This window comes from Monomorium pharaonis, chromosome 1, assembly GCF_013373865.1.
Source record: "Monomorium pharaonis isolate MP-MQ-018 chromosome 1, ASM1337386v2, whole genome shotgun sequence".
Classification (NCBI taxonomy): domain Eukaryota; kingdom Metazoa; phylum Arthropoda; class Insecta; order Hymenoptera; family Formicidae; genus Monomorium; species Monomorium pharaonis.
The window spans coordinates 14,591,800-14,607,041 of record NC_050467.1 but is presented as its reverse complement, the minus strand read 5'-3'; the positions used below and the strand labels follow the sequence as shown (position 1 = coordinate 14,607,041).

Here is a 15,242-nt window from a genome sequence, read left to right as displayed (position 1 = left end):
TTATTAATTTATATCATGAATTAAAAAAATGGCGTTTTTGGTAAAGATGTTTAAAAAAATACGTTTTTTTACGCCATAATTGGGGCAAAAATATAAGTTAATATTAATATTTTACCATGATTGAGGTTTGGGCAATAGCCATGTATGTGCTGAATATGCTCCTAAAATTTCAACTCGATTGGTCAAGCCGTTTTTGAGAAATCACCTGCGCCGAGTGCAAAAATGTTGTTTTGAGAAAAACGCGTTTAAAGTTTTTTGAAAATTCAAGAAAATCATACCTTTACAGCTAATCAACGATTCTAGGCCCATACAAAATTCCTTCCACTTCTTCGTAAAGGTCGTCAGGAGCTATTCTGACCTCCTTACGAGCTGCTCGGATTTTTTTAAAGGCATTGGCATTGTGCCGGTCCGCCAGGCATATATAATGTATATCCTTTTATTCATGTCGAAATTGACTATACCGACTGTCGGATATTATTTTTATAGATAAATACTATCAGAAAAAAATAAAAAAATTAATTTTTTCAACCCGTCACATCAGAATAGTCTCTTAAAAACATAAATTGCTGCCTTGAGTATACTCTTATGAAAAAAAACTATTGAGATCCAATAGTAACTGTTCAGAAAAACTATTGGCAAATTTCCAGTAGTTTTTAGGCGGACTACTGAGAAAACTATTTGGGACTAAATAGTATTTTCCAATAGTAATTTTCACAAAACTATTAACAAATAATTTCCTATAAAAAAATACTATTGAGATTCAATAGTAACTATTCATGAAACTATTGACAGTCACAATGTAAATAGTTACTACTAGAGAATAAGTGGTTTAAATAGAACTCTCCAATAATAACTATTCGCAAGGCTATTGACGAATAGTTACTATTCAGATGTGAATAGTTACTATTGAAAGATTATTGACTTGAAGAGTAATAGCCCTAATCATAACTTTTGCCAGACTGTAGATGTCGAAGAATGGTTTTGCCATTTAGTTCAAAATTAATTATTTAGCAATTATACATTTTTACATTAATGTTTTTCACAAATGAATAATTATGAATAATTTAAGTACAGTAAACGTACGTATTTGTAAAAATAAATAATTACTGAATAATTTTAAACTAAATAATCATTCGTCAACGATCTGACAAATAAAGTTATTTTATCAAATAGATTTCATCAATATATTAATACATCTTTTCTAATTAATGCTAATTACCAATCGTGTGAATAATCAAAAATCGAATATATTATATATTATCTTACAAAGTGGACATTGTAAGAAATGTAAGAAATAAAATAATTTGTTATAGAATATTGTTTCTTATAATTTTGTAGAAAATTTTTCCGCCAGGAAACTGTGTAATAATTCTTTTTGATAATATCATGTTTAATACTGTATTAGTACTTTTTCTGAATAGATTAATTACCCAATATTAATAAAATAATATAATAACTATCGTCGTGTATTATATAATATATATAATATATAACTTGTTGTTTTCTAATAATTATCGAATCTCCATTATTCAATAGTTCTATTGAAATTAATGCTTTATTAGTATTCTAATTATCAATAGTAACATCACCAATAGTATGCTGCATAGTTTGTACAGCATACTATTTCTTAATAGTAACACTAGTAGTAGTCACACTTGTATGAAACTGATGGTCCAATAGTGATTTGTCAATAATAACACTCACCAGTAGTCAGAATTTATGAAACTGTTGGGCCAATAGTATATTATTTGTCAATAGTAATACCACCAGTAGTCATATTTTGTGAAACTAATGGATCAATAGTATACTATTTGTCAGTGGTAATTTTCTCAATAGTTACAGTTTATGAAACTATTGGATTAATAGTATACTATTCGTCGTATAGCAACACCGCTAAAAGTGTACTCTTTGTCAGTAGTAAACTGTCAAAAGTTACTATTAACGTACTATTCAAATCTAATAATTACTATTGATAGCCCAATAGTTACTATTGAATCTCAATAGTTTTTTTTCATAAGTAGTACCAAAATTATCGTCTATTTATCTGCTCTTATGATATTCAAGTTATCTCGAATTTATATATATAGTATATTGATATCTCGAATTTTTTGCTCTATATTTATTATTTTAGATAGTTTACTCTTTCATGCGCGCATTAACAATTGAGTTACACAAGTTAAATGTTAAGCAAAAAATTTGGGACTTGGATATTTTAAGAGCAAATAAATAGTCGATAATTTTGGTACCCTACTCGAGGCAGCAGTTTATTTTTTTAAGGTATTTTATTCTTGCGTACGCGCATTAACAATTGAGTTGCACAAGTTAAATATTAAGCAAAAAATTTGGGACTTGTATATCTTAAAAGCAGATAAATAAACGATCATTTTGATGCTACAGTTATTGCAGCAGTTAATTTTTTAAGAGTACTTTTCTGTTGTATTTTTGTGTATTTTAAAGCTTTTTAAAGATATTGTGCAACTTAAACATTTTAAAATTGTATATTTTATAAGTATTCGATTAACCACTTTGTCGGCAGGCAAAATTTCACTGTTCGTGCCCCTGTGGGCAAGAAAAAAAAGTAATCGTAATTCAAAGATATTTTGTATCTAAAAACTTTCGGGGTCGCTGATTACAAATCAAACATTAGAATTTTAAAATTCAAAGTAACGGATCTAATATGGCGGACCGAAAATATTTTAATTTAATTAATTTAGATAAAATTCATAATACAGGGGTTTTTGAATTGCTAAATTTGGGTTTATTTTGGGTCCGCCATTTTGAATTTTGGAGTTTTGACTTTGGATTTGTAATCAGCGACCCAAAACACCCTTAGATACCAGCTTTCATAACAATCGGAAAATTTTGATTATATTGGGTCCGCCATTTTGAATTTTGGAGTTTGGACCTTGGATTCATATTCAGCGATACAAAAAATCTTTGGAAATCAATTTTCATGCAAATCGATACAGCCAATTAAAAAATAAACGATGTGTGCCATATGGCGTCAATGCCCCCTGGGGCACACATATTTTCCGCGCCATGTGGCGTCAATGTCGACGAAGTGATTAAGGAAGTACTTTATAAGTTGTCGTGGTATTGACTATCTTATACGACACCCTTAAACAGGTTTAATAACATTGATACTTCTAGAGCTGGCCAATTATAACCATTCCATTTTTCCGAGGAATGGCTGTACACTGAGAAAAATTTCCCAGGCTTTTTCCGATGAAAAGAATCGGATTATCCATCGAAAAAATAACAAATAGATATTTCCAATTACATTGAACAGACAAAATATCTGTTCACAGTTTATCGGAAACTCGTATGAAAATTTCGCTTTATGAATATGACTAAGTTTTTCGCTACTTCTTGGCTACTGCATAAGACCAAGGATCGAGGCTTAAAATTTTATTTTTATATTATTTTTATCAATTCTCGGAAGCTCTCAAAGAGTTGCAGAGGTCGAGGAACTTTCTTCGAGTAATAAAAAAATGTATATTATACTTTGCTGCTAGTGCAGCTACAGCTAGGTAAGCCCTGAGTGGTCTTTTCTTATAGGCCTTTTGATGTAAATTTTTTCACGAGAAGGAGAAGCGCTGCGCCCTTGCCTAGCATTTTGCGAACTACTTATCCGATTAAATTATTACGCTAGTTAACCGACTGTTTGGGTCGGATCTGGTATACCTTATCGGATATTATTTTATCGGACAAACCACTTACTTTTTATCCGTTCAAATGTAATGTCCTACTAAGTTATCGGTATATCCTATAAAATTTTAACGGATAGACTTATGGCATTGCATTTTCTGTTTGCATTTTATCGGAAATTGCATTTCAGCGGATAAAAATATTAATCGTTTTGTATCCGTTGAATTTTCCGATTACAAAATGATTGGAAAAGGACTAAAACGGTTATTTCCAATCAAAACTATTAGACATTTTTCTCAGTGTAGTTGGCCAGCTTTATAATTCCGATGTTGTTAAACCCGACGTGTAAACGTAATCATTGTTAGTTTCTTATTTTTAATCATTTTCTTTTATATCTTTGCTGTACAATTGTTCTGAGTGCCGGTACTTTGATAACCGTTCAATATTTTTAATATCTCTTCACGGTTTCTTAAAGCAGAAAATGAACAGAACATTTTGCTGTATTTGTTTCTTTGTTTACGCTTTTCTTTATCAGTGGCGGTGCTACCGTCACGTAAACTTAGCTCCCTACTTTTGGTCTTAATCTCCTGCGAACGCGTAGGAGCAAAAAATTCGGTACTAGGGTAGAACATTAACAGAAAATTATGCGGTATTTCCGAATTTTTTTTTAATGGTGGAGGTGCTAGGTTCACTCCCGTGTCTTTTCCGTACTTAAATGTAAATTTATCAATTTGGACTTTTATCACGAAATCTCTGCTTGTAGGACACATAGAGGAAATATAAGAACTATTTTATATTATCTAATTCAAATTCAGTCAATAATAAATCGAACTATTGATTATGCATACATAACGTAATCGATTCAACTATTATTGATATCTGATAAAAGGGTCTTTTAATTTGTGAAAAAGAGATACGGTCTCGGCACTGCACGTATATTCTTTCTCATTATTGTCTTAAAAGGCGATATAAATTAATACAAATATTTCGAAGTATCATTCAAAATAAAATAATATAAAAAGTAACGCGTTATTTGTAACATTATCATTATTTCGTTATTACAATTCCTTTTTTTTAGTAATAAATGTTACGTTTTCTTAGTTGTAACATTAATTGTAACGGTTAAATAGTTACTTTTATCATTGTATTATACAACATCGTGTAAGAGATTAATTTAGTAAGAAATGCGACGATTTTGGCATTTTCTTATAATGTTATTATATTGTAAAATTGAATTTATAATAGCAAATGTTTCAATCTTTAATCAGATCATTTTTAATGTGCAAACAAAAAACACTGATATATAAATAAAATTGTTAATTATAGTTACGTATGTACACAAGAAACAGTAATAATACATTGTATAACAAGCGGAAAGTCGGCTATTGCCACGAATAAGCAGTGGACGCACGAGTCGAAGGCAAGTACGTTCACCGACACTTGTGGACAATAGGTTTGAACCGCACAGGTTGCACGTACTATTTTTTGTTACAAGTGCGTAGAAAGTGGTGGAGGCGAGAATGGGAGAAGAAGCGGGAGGCAAAACCTAAATGAAAAAAAAATTAAATAGTTTTGTAATAAATAAATTTTTATATTTAAAGTAAAATATCTTTCTAGACTTTTACTGTTAGTTCCACTGTACGATATTGTTTGTAGATGTTATCCCTAGAGGAATACGGTTTTATTTTGTACATATAGATCGTAAATTTTGTATACAAAGCAATATTGTCAAGTGACAACTCTACGTACCAAAAATAATTTTTTTGTTTTTGATATAAATTTGATCGTTTTTCTCTACATTTTTGTGCACACTATAATTTTGTAAAAGACTTGCGATTATAAAACCGATTAAAAAATTAAATTATTTAAAAAATATCGATATAACAAACGACTTTAGGATTCCCTTAATCTCGCCCTCTCTTTCTCTCTCTTGTTGGCTTTAATAATAATATAATTATATTACATTATTATGCGTACATGTGTACGTGCGCAAAAAGCAACAAGAAGTTTCAAACTTTAAAAGGATGCTAAACTGCTCGTCAAACTATATCGAGGTTGATAATGTAGAGTCATTCGTTTTTCCTTGTTCATAAAAATATTTGCTTTAAAATACAAATTATGTAGCTTAGACGTACAAATGAATGATATCCCTCAGTTTAGAATAGATTGAGGAATAAGACTACATTTGTCAAATTACGATTAAAAACAGTAAAAAAAAATTATTTGTGCGATCAAATTTTCAGAAATCTATAGTGAAAGCGCTTAGATGAATAAAATTTGATCACACAAATAATTTTTTCTTACGGCTTTTAATTATAATTTGACGAATTGAACTGAGGGATACCATTCATTTGTACGTATAAGCTACATAATTTATATTTTGAAGCGAATATTTTTATAAACAAGGATAAACGAATGACTCTACATTATCGACCTCAATCAAGTTTAACGGGTAGTTTAGCATCCTCTTAAGGGGATGCTAAACTGCTTGTCAAACTTGATCGAGGTCGATAATGTAGAGTCATTTGGGCACGTTATTAACAAAATTTTGTATGTATTTCTTTTATAGATTTAGAAATCCTTTTCCAGAATTAATTGTGAAGAATTTTTAATTCTGTAAATGCAATAAAAAGTTGTACATTGAAACAAATTGTACAATTCTGACGATAAAACAGATAGGATCCTCTTAAGGGGATACTAAACTGCTCTGTTTTATCATTAATTTTTGGACACCGAAATCTTTTTATTGATCGCATGGAATTGAAAATTCTTCTCCAAAATTAAAGTACAGATAATAACGCGGTGCGCTGCGATCGATTTCATACGAAAAACGAAAGAAAGTTAGAAAATTATAGTTTTGTTATCGACTTCTGTAGTCGACTCGTGAAAACATTGGCTGCGTATAAAAGTTTTAGACTTTGTACGTATAAAATAAGCATGGAGCGCACTTGGCATTTTAGCAAAGAACAATACTGTGCTTTTAGAATAAGCCTAGGAACCTTAGAAAAAAAGTTTTCGGTGTTTAAGAGGATCCTATCTGTTTTGTCGTCAGAATTGTACAATTTGTTCCAATGTACAACTTTTTATTGCATTTACAGAATTAAAAATTCTCCACAATTAATTCTGGAAAAGGATTTCTAAATCTATAAAAGAAATACATACAAAATTTTGTTAATAACGTGCCCAAATGACTCTACATTATCGACCTCGATCAAGTTTGACGAGCAGTTTAGCATCCCCTTAAGGGGATGCTGGACTGCCTCTCAAACTTGATCGAGGTCGATAATGTAGAGTCATTCGTGCACATTATTAATGAGATTTTGTATATATTTCTTTTATAGATTAAACAATTCTTTTCCAGAATTAAAATACACGTATTAATATTAATCTGTGAATTAAACTAGTGCTCTGTTTCTATCCTCGGACCGCCTCGTACCGATTCCTCACTCACACATATATACGAAATTTTCTCTGAGGCTTTTTTCTTATACTAAAGCTTCTAGCTTATTTCTGCAAGCATTTTATTATGCTTTCGTATAATAAGATTAGTGCGTACTAGTTATTTGTACTTACAATGTTTTTAAAACTTATGTGTTGCAAATGAAAGATACGAGACGACTGCACAAAAGTATAATTTACTAACTTTTTTTGTTTTTTACATGAAATTATAGGGAGGCACTATTTGTTATTATCTATACTTTAATTGTAGAGAAGGATTTTTAATTCTATGAAATCAGTAAAAAAATAGGCCTAATTAAAAATAATAACGTTCAATCGGTAAAACAGACGACTCCAGCATCCCCTTAAGAGGATGCTAAACTGCTCGTCAAATTTGATCGAGGTCGATAATGTAGAGTCATTTGGACACGTTATTAACAAAATTTTGTATGTATTTCTTTTATAGATTTAGAAATCCTTTTCCAAAATTAATTGTGGAGAATTTTTAATTCTGTAAATGCAATAAAAAGTTGTACATTGGAACAAATTGTACAATTCTGACGATAAAACAGATAGGATCCTCTTAAACACCGAAAACTTTTTTTCTAGGGTTTCTAGGCTCATTCTAAAAGCACAGTATTGTTCTTTGCTGAAATGCCAAGTGCGCTCCATGCTTATTTTATACGTACAAAGTCTAAAACTTTTATACGCAGCCAATGTTTTCACGAATCGACTACAGAAGTCGATAACAAAACTATAATTTTCTAACTTTCTTTCGTTTTTTGTATAAAATTGATTGCAGCGCACCGCGTTATTATCTGCATTTTAATTTTGGAGAAGGATTTTCAATTCCATGCAATCAATAAAAAGATTTCGGTGTCCGAAAATTAATGATAAAACAGAGCAGTTTAGTATTCCCTTAAGAGGATGCTAAAGCCGTGTGTGTTTTACCGACATTCTGTTTAATCATTTAATTTCGAATTGAATTTACAGAATTGATAATCCTTTTACACTTTTAAAGTACCCAGGGACGATTAGATAAAGACCAAAAATGCAAAAAAATTTTTAAAGTTTATTAGTTTATAAAAATATTTGCTTCAAAATACAACTTATGTAGCTTATACGTACAAATGAATGGTGTTCCCGGGTTCGTAATAGAATGAGGAATAAGATTATAATCGTCAAATTACGATTACAAGCCGTAAAAAAAAGATTTTTATAATAAAAGCGCTTAAATGAATAAAATTTTTGCTCACATAAATATGTTTTTTTACGGTTTGTAATCGTAATTTGACAAATATAGTCTTATTCCTTCTATTTCAAACTGCGAGACACCATTTATTTGTAAGTATAAGCTATGTAACTCGTATTTTAAAGCAAATTTTTTCATGAACAAGGATAAATAATGACTCTGCATTATCGATCTCAATCAAGTTTGATGGGCAGTTTAGCATCCTCTTAAAACGCTTTTTAAATTTTGTTTCTACAATTTTTTGCTGAGTTCCAACGGTCTGAAGATAGCTTAAATGTTTGGTATATGAAAAGTGTTTCTTATTTTTTTTAGTAATATAAATATTATTACTGAAATACTTTATTTCTTGATAAATTTAAAATACTTTAGAAATAATATTTAAATTTATTTTATTCAGAGAATTGCAAAAAAGTTACAATCTGTTATTTGGTATAATATAATAAATATAGGGTGACTCTTAATGGCTGTCCCAACTTTTTACTTACTGAATGCAATTATAATCAGGGCCGGCAACTTAGCAAAGTTCCAAGTGTGGAGTTCTGCTATTGGTTAAGTTAGGTTAAGAGGGAGAGAGGATAGCCAAAAAACTGTAACAAATTTTAATAAAATAGGGCTTTAATTTGTTAAAAAATCAAATTCCTTGATTCATAAAACCAACAAATGACATATAGTATTAGTGCAAGGTAAGTTCAAATCAAATCACTTCAGAGGCTCAATTCTTGAATTTATTCGCAAGAGAAACGTATGCGCAAATACCCACTCCAACAGAAAAGTGCAAGTTTATTGGTTAAAGGTCATACGATAGCCAATAAGGTTCCAACTTTTCTGCAAGAACAGAATTTGCGAATACGTTTCTCTTGCGAATGAATTCAAGAATCGGGGCCCAGATTTGTTTTGAACTTGTTTTGCACTAATACTTATATGTTATTTGTTGGTTTTATAAATCAAGGAATTTGATTTTTTAACAAATTAAAGCCCCATTTTATAAAAATTTGTTAGTTTTTTTGGCTACCCCGACAATATAATAATACAGTTTGTGGCAATAGCTTTTGTCACAATTCATAAATAATTTTGGAACAAATTGGTTAAATTCTGAGTGTGGAATTTCCACACTCAGATTAATCCGAGTGTGGAATTCTCCACACACTTCATATATAAGTTGCCGGCCATAACTGTAATACACACATGTAGTACAATACATACATATGTCGTACGTATTGCAGTCGATAATGCATCTCCCATGATAAAAAGTTGGACCAGTCATTAAGAATTACCCTGTATATTTGAAATATGTTAATAAAAGATATAATAAATATTTAAAATAATGATATTTTATTTATATAACATTCTTGTACTTGTATTTTTCTAAATAAAATATAAATTTAAAGTTTATATTCCGATAACATTTTTTTGAAAAAACTTTTTTAAATGAAAAAAAATATTAAGTTAAATTATTAAGGCAAATGCTATATAATGAGAAGTACTGCTACACATATTATTTAATTGATTAATATGATTAATATGGTTATAGCAGTTCTACAGTATATTTTATAAAACTATTATACAAAATGAATATAATTTAATTAATCTCTGCTCTGATATTATAAATTTTAAGCAGAATAATAAATCACAATAATACCAAAGTGATAAAATAAATTGTGATTGATCGAAAAGCTACTTATAATATAACTATTATCTTGGAACTATGTTGACATGATTTTGATGATGTCATGCTGTTTTTTGTTCTGCTTCTAGATATGTTATTAAATTTACTTCATGTAATAGATGTTAGAAACATTTCTATTGCAATTTTGTATAAGATTTTGCAGAAAATTTTCCCAGAATTAAATTTTTCCAGAATTGTTGCATATAAAAAATGAAAACTTGAAACCTTTCAAAAGCAATCAGTTGTATGGAATGTATTAAAATTATGTATGTTATTTCTTTACTAAATAATATTATAAAATTTTATGATATTTTTTTTACATTCACCGTAAAAATTTGTATATGATATACTATTAATGTCAAGAAAGTAATGAAAATAGTAATGAGTGTTACTTGAGTGTAACTTGTTAATGTTTGAATAACGATAATAATAATGAGTTTTTTTTAAAAAGGTAATAGTAACGAATTACTTTTACTAATTTCGTCAAATTTATTTAATTGTACATATGATATTTAGCAGTTATTTTTGATATTTACAATATTTAGTATTGGTCATTATTGATCGATTCTTTTTATGTACTATTACTGAAATCAATATGCCTACAATTGTATTGTATGAACATAAATAAAAGATATATATTATATAAGAAATTATATTGGTAGACATCGAAAGAAGATAAATTATCCAGACAATCTTCTGGTGGCCATGGAAGTTCAAATACAAATACTGCTACAAACTCTCCTACAGAAGAATCTAAAAAGTCTACAGAAGATTCTGATAATATAAAAAAAGAATTTCTTATGGAAAAAAGTGACAAGGATCAAATTGAAACATCCAAATTGGGACAACTATTAAATAACGATAAACAAGTTGGACATGTATTTTGTGCTTGTTGGTGTCAAGGGTGGGCTGAAATATATGTTCGTAGACCTACAGGCGATATGTCGTGGATTATGAGAATTCAGAATTCTACACAATTTGAAACTCCTATGGATTTTCCTATACATGACATTATGGCATTATATATGTCAAATCAAGATGTAATACCGAATAAACAACAGGAAAATGTCTCAGAATACTCTGATGATGAAACAGAGGTATTTTCAAAATTAATTATAGCTGTAATTTATTTGGAAAAAGTAAAAGAACTTATAGTATTTTTTCTATTATAGGATGTGCCAAATCAAAATAATAATCAATCACAAAATGAACATGGCACGAGATCAGTAATTTCTTCTCTAGCATCAGGTCCAATTGCTATACCTGGTTCACCAGTTCGACCTAGTCCATTTCGGCAAACTTCAAGAGATAGTTTAGAAAGTTTCGAAGAAGGTGAAGAAGGTATTTATTCAATAATGTTTTTTTTAAATAATCTAAAATCTTAATTTTTAAAAATGTGGAAATATGTTCTATAGATACACGGCGTTCTAGAAATCCAGTACGCCGATCAAATTCTAGTCCAGAAATGAGTGCTAATTGGAAAAATCCATTTTTTAATAAAGAAAAACTAAATGTGCAGCTACAAATTGATAAAGATTTTACTTGCTCAGAACTAGAGGTTAAACTGGAGGCAGATTTGAAAAAGCATTCAAAAAATATTTATACAAAAGATATGAGGTAATTTTTATCGATAACATTTATATTTACATATTTGTATTATATAATGTGTATACGTATTTGTGGTAATTGATGATACATAGAATAAAATTTTACAATATTTCTAAAAATGCTTGAAAAATAAATTATTTAATTCAATGATTAAATATTTTTAATATTCAACTTTTGCTATCATAAAAAGAAAATAATTTGTCCTAATTATATTTAATATTTATTTATGAAATTTATAGAGTAAGTTGTGAAGCTATACCAGAAGAAATATTTGGCATGGGAACAACACCTCCTTCTTCAGATCATACCGGAGATCATCCAAACGCATTACGTTCGCAATATTCTTATCCAGGAGCAACACAAGCGACTCAAACTATTTCAACGACCAACAATACCGTACCACCATCTCCTACAACTGTACAAGTAAAACAAATAAAATATTAACTAAATAATAAAAACTATATTTTTATAATATGAAATTTATTATATAGGCACCAGGAAATTATTTAGGAATACAAACGCGTCCTGTACAGATACAATCATCTACCACCAAAGCGCCTCAATCACCTACTCAAATATATTCTCGATTATCTAGTCTCGATTACAATCAGAAGCAAGTGACTATTGAAAGTAAACCGCCTGTTGGACGAACCCATATTGCAGATAAGGTGTGTCTAAAATGAATTACTTCTTCTTTCTCTTATCTTAGCCATTTTTTTTATTATGTTGTGAAAACATTAATTGTTACAAATATAAAACAGTATTATAAAAACTGTTATATCATCTGACATAAGATATTTTTTAGTTTCTATTTAAATTGTTTTCAAAGTTTTATTTTTTAATTTTTTGTTTAAAAAATATTAGTGAAAAATATAGTGGTATGGACCAGTTTAGTGACCTTTTTATATTTATAAAATGAATTAATTTTCGAATTTGTTACTTTTATTTTATGTATTAAAATTTTATATTTTATATATTAAAATTTTTATTTGAAAAAATACTAAAAAAACAAGTGTTTATTATTTTAAAAAACTATAATTTTAAAATTAAATTAAAAAATTTTTTTAATGAGCATATTAATTAATATGCTTAAAATGATAGTAATTAGTACATGGTTATGCTACACTAGAATTGTAAATGAGAATTTATTTTAACAGAAAGATGAAAGGCCTGATCCCTCTACATTACCTCCTTTACCTATACCTTTCCGCGATAGAGGTCACACAATCTCTGTTATGAGCCCAGTAAAAAAGTCACGAGAATGGGATAATATACGGCGAGGCACTTCTCCTCGAGTAAAAGATCCGCCACGAACAGGAATTAATCCGAGGTACTTTTATTTTGTACTTTTGTATTGTTTATTATGTACTTTTTGGTAGAACTATGATATAATTTGTTTACATTTTAGAATATTTTATTATAATATAAAAATTATTTTCAAAAAAACGAAATTAACACGTGTTGACTTGTTTGTTATAGTTTTGTATTTCTTCAACTTTATCATGCAGCGCACTTTGGCACTACCACAGAAAAGCCTTTATTGGTTCCACAGACAACAGCCATACAACGTGCAGTGACAAATCTAGATAGAATACCACCGTACGAAACTCACAAAATTGGAGTACTATATGTCGGTCCTGGACAAGCTTCAAATGAAATTGAAATTTTGGCAAATCAACATGGCTCCCTTCGATACACTGAATTTTTGAAACGTTTAGGGACTTTAGTCCAATTAAAAGATGTTGATGAAAATGTATTTTTAGGTGGATTAGATCGCAATGGCGAGAATGGAGAGTTTGCTTATATTTGGCAAGATGATGTTACACAGGTAAATTAATATCACGTAAATTAAATTTAATTAATTTAATCTATTTTCTTGTTATTTTTAAATTAATGATTTTATTCTAAAATTTAGGTTGCTTTTCATGTTGCAACATTAATGCCTACAAAAGCGAGCGACCCAAAGTGTACATCTAAAAAAACGCATATTGGGAACAATTATGTAACACTTGTATACAACGAATCTGAGGAACCATACAATATACAAACAGTTAAGGTATATATGTTCAAAATATCTTTTAAAATTTGTATGTTTTGTATATATAATTGTTATATATTTAATCCGTTTTTGTTTACTTTTTCTTAGGGTCAATTTAATTATGCCTGTGTTGTGATTCAACCTTTAGATCATGGTACAAATCAAGTTACAGTGCAAGCACGAGAAGAATTGGCTGAACATATTGGTCATAACGAGCCTAAAATTATTTCCGATCAAAATTTGGCTATTCTTTCACGACAACTTGCTCTACATGCTAATGTAAGTATCGTACAATAGCAACCAAGATAGCACAAAATATTTATAAAATATTTATAAGAAGGAAAAATATTTATGATAAATATTTTGTACATATTTTTATGTCCGAGTTTATCAAGTATAAAAAAAATTATGATAAACATTTATGAAAATATTAAAAATAAATATTTATACCATTATTATCAAAGAATATAAAAAATATTTCAAGTTCATATACCATAAATATTTTTCAGTACATTTTAAAAATATATTCTATATATTGTTGATAATAATTTTTGTATCATTTCTAAATGAAAATAATTATGTAATCTTTAAAAAATATTTTTTGAAAATAAATTTGTAAAATATTTATAAATATTTATGATAATATTTTGTGCTATCTGTGAAAGGTGAATAATAATTATATAAGAAGTTAAAAATTATATAATAAAATATAAAAAGTTAATAAGTTTTAATTAAAAATTACCCAATTAACATTAGAACATCCTATGTATATCTTATGTATTAGATATTTCATATTCATTATATATACAAAGAATGTGAAAATAAAAGTTTTCACAATTCTATTTTTCTCGATCCTTTTTATAAACTAACATATCTCAGTCTGGTATTATCTGTCGATGGCGAAATTTTACTTGCTTCCACGCTTTTGGTGATCCTTTCTTATTTATTAGAAAGTGCACTCTGTTTACGAGAAAACATCACGTAACGGTGGTAATGAAAAGAATACTTTTCACATTCTGTGTATATACATAGAATATGAAGTATCCATATATGTATATACATAAAACATATATAGGACATACAAAGGATGTTCTAATGTTCATTGGGATGCATATACAGATGTTACATATGATTCATACAATGTATATTCATAATGTATATCCATAATGTATATCCATAAATATATCTACATCATCGTATACCATTTGTATATACATTTGATGTTAAATACATGGAATATATATAAGATATGTTCTGTGTATATTTATGTCACAGTCTAACCATACCCAGTTGCGACAGTAAGCGTCGGCACCTTTGATGTAGTTGTCCTCAGTCACGTGATATACAGCCATATTATTAGACGTACATCAGCGCTACGATTCAATGCATACACTCGATTATTGAAATGCATCCACACATAAATTTGTGTAAATATTGATATACTTATATATTTTGTAAATATTTACATATATATGAAAAATGCATATTCATTTATTTATTTATTTTTTCTTTTTAAAAAAGTAACAAATAAAATTAAGTGTTTCTAATAACTTTATCTTTGTTTTTTAAAATTGTTTTATTTAAATTATCTA

The 15,242-nt window shown here is 28.6% G+C and overlaps 1 protein-coding gene across 6 annotated transcripts in view; it reads left to right on the top strand.

The window, feature by feature from the left end:
* Positions 1-15,242, top strand: part of LOC105837229 (tuberin) — a 210,931-nt gene that overhangs the window by 113,907 nt on the left and 81,782 nt on the right. For 4 of the 6 annotated variants that reach the window (XM_036289105.1, XM_036289124.1, XM_036289100.1 and 1 more), the window contains exons 20-28: positions 10,667-11,101; positions 11,177-11,345; positions 11,420-11,621; positions 11,852-12,035; positions 12,104-12,280; positions 12,770-12,942; positions 13,092-13,440; positions 13,528-13,668; positions 13,759-13,929. In XM_036289105.1, coding sequence (XP_036144998.1) covers positions 10,667-11,101; positions 11,177-11,345; positions 11,420-11,621; positions 11,852-12,035; positions 12,104-12,280; positions 12,770-12,942; positions 13,092-13,440; positions 13,528-13,668; positions 13,759-13,929 — 2,001 coding nt within the window. Of the gene's footprint in view, positions 1-10,666; positions 11,102-11,176; positions 11,346-11,419; positions 11,622-11,851; positions 12,036-12,103; positions 12,281-12,769; positions 12,943-13,091; positions 13,441-13,527; positions 13,669-13,758; positions 13,930-14,925; positions 15,123-15,242 lie in introns of those variants that run through there. The other 2 variants (XM_036289129.1, XM_036289113.1) reach the window with 2 other exon arrangements.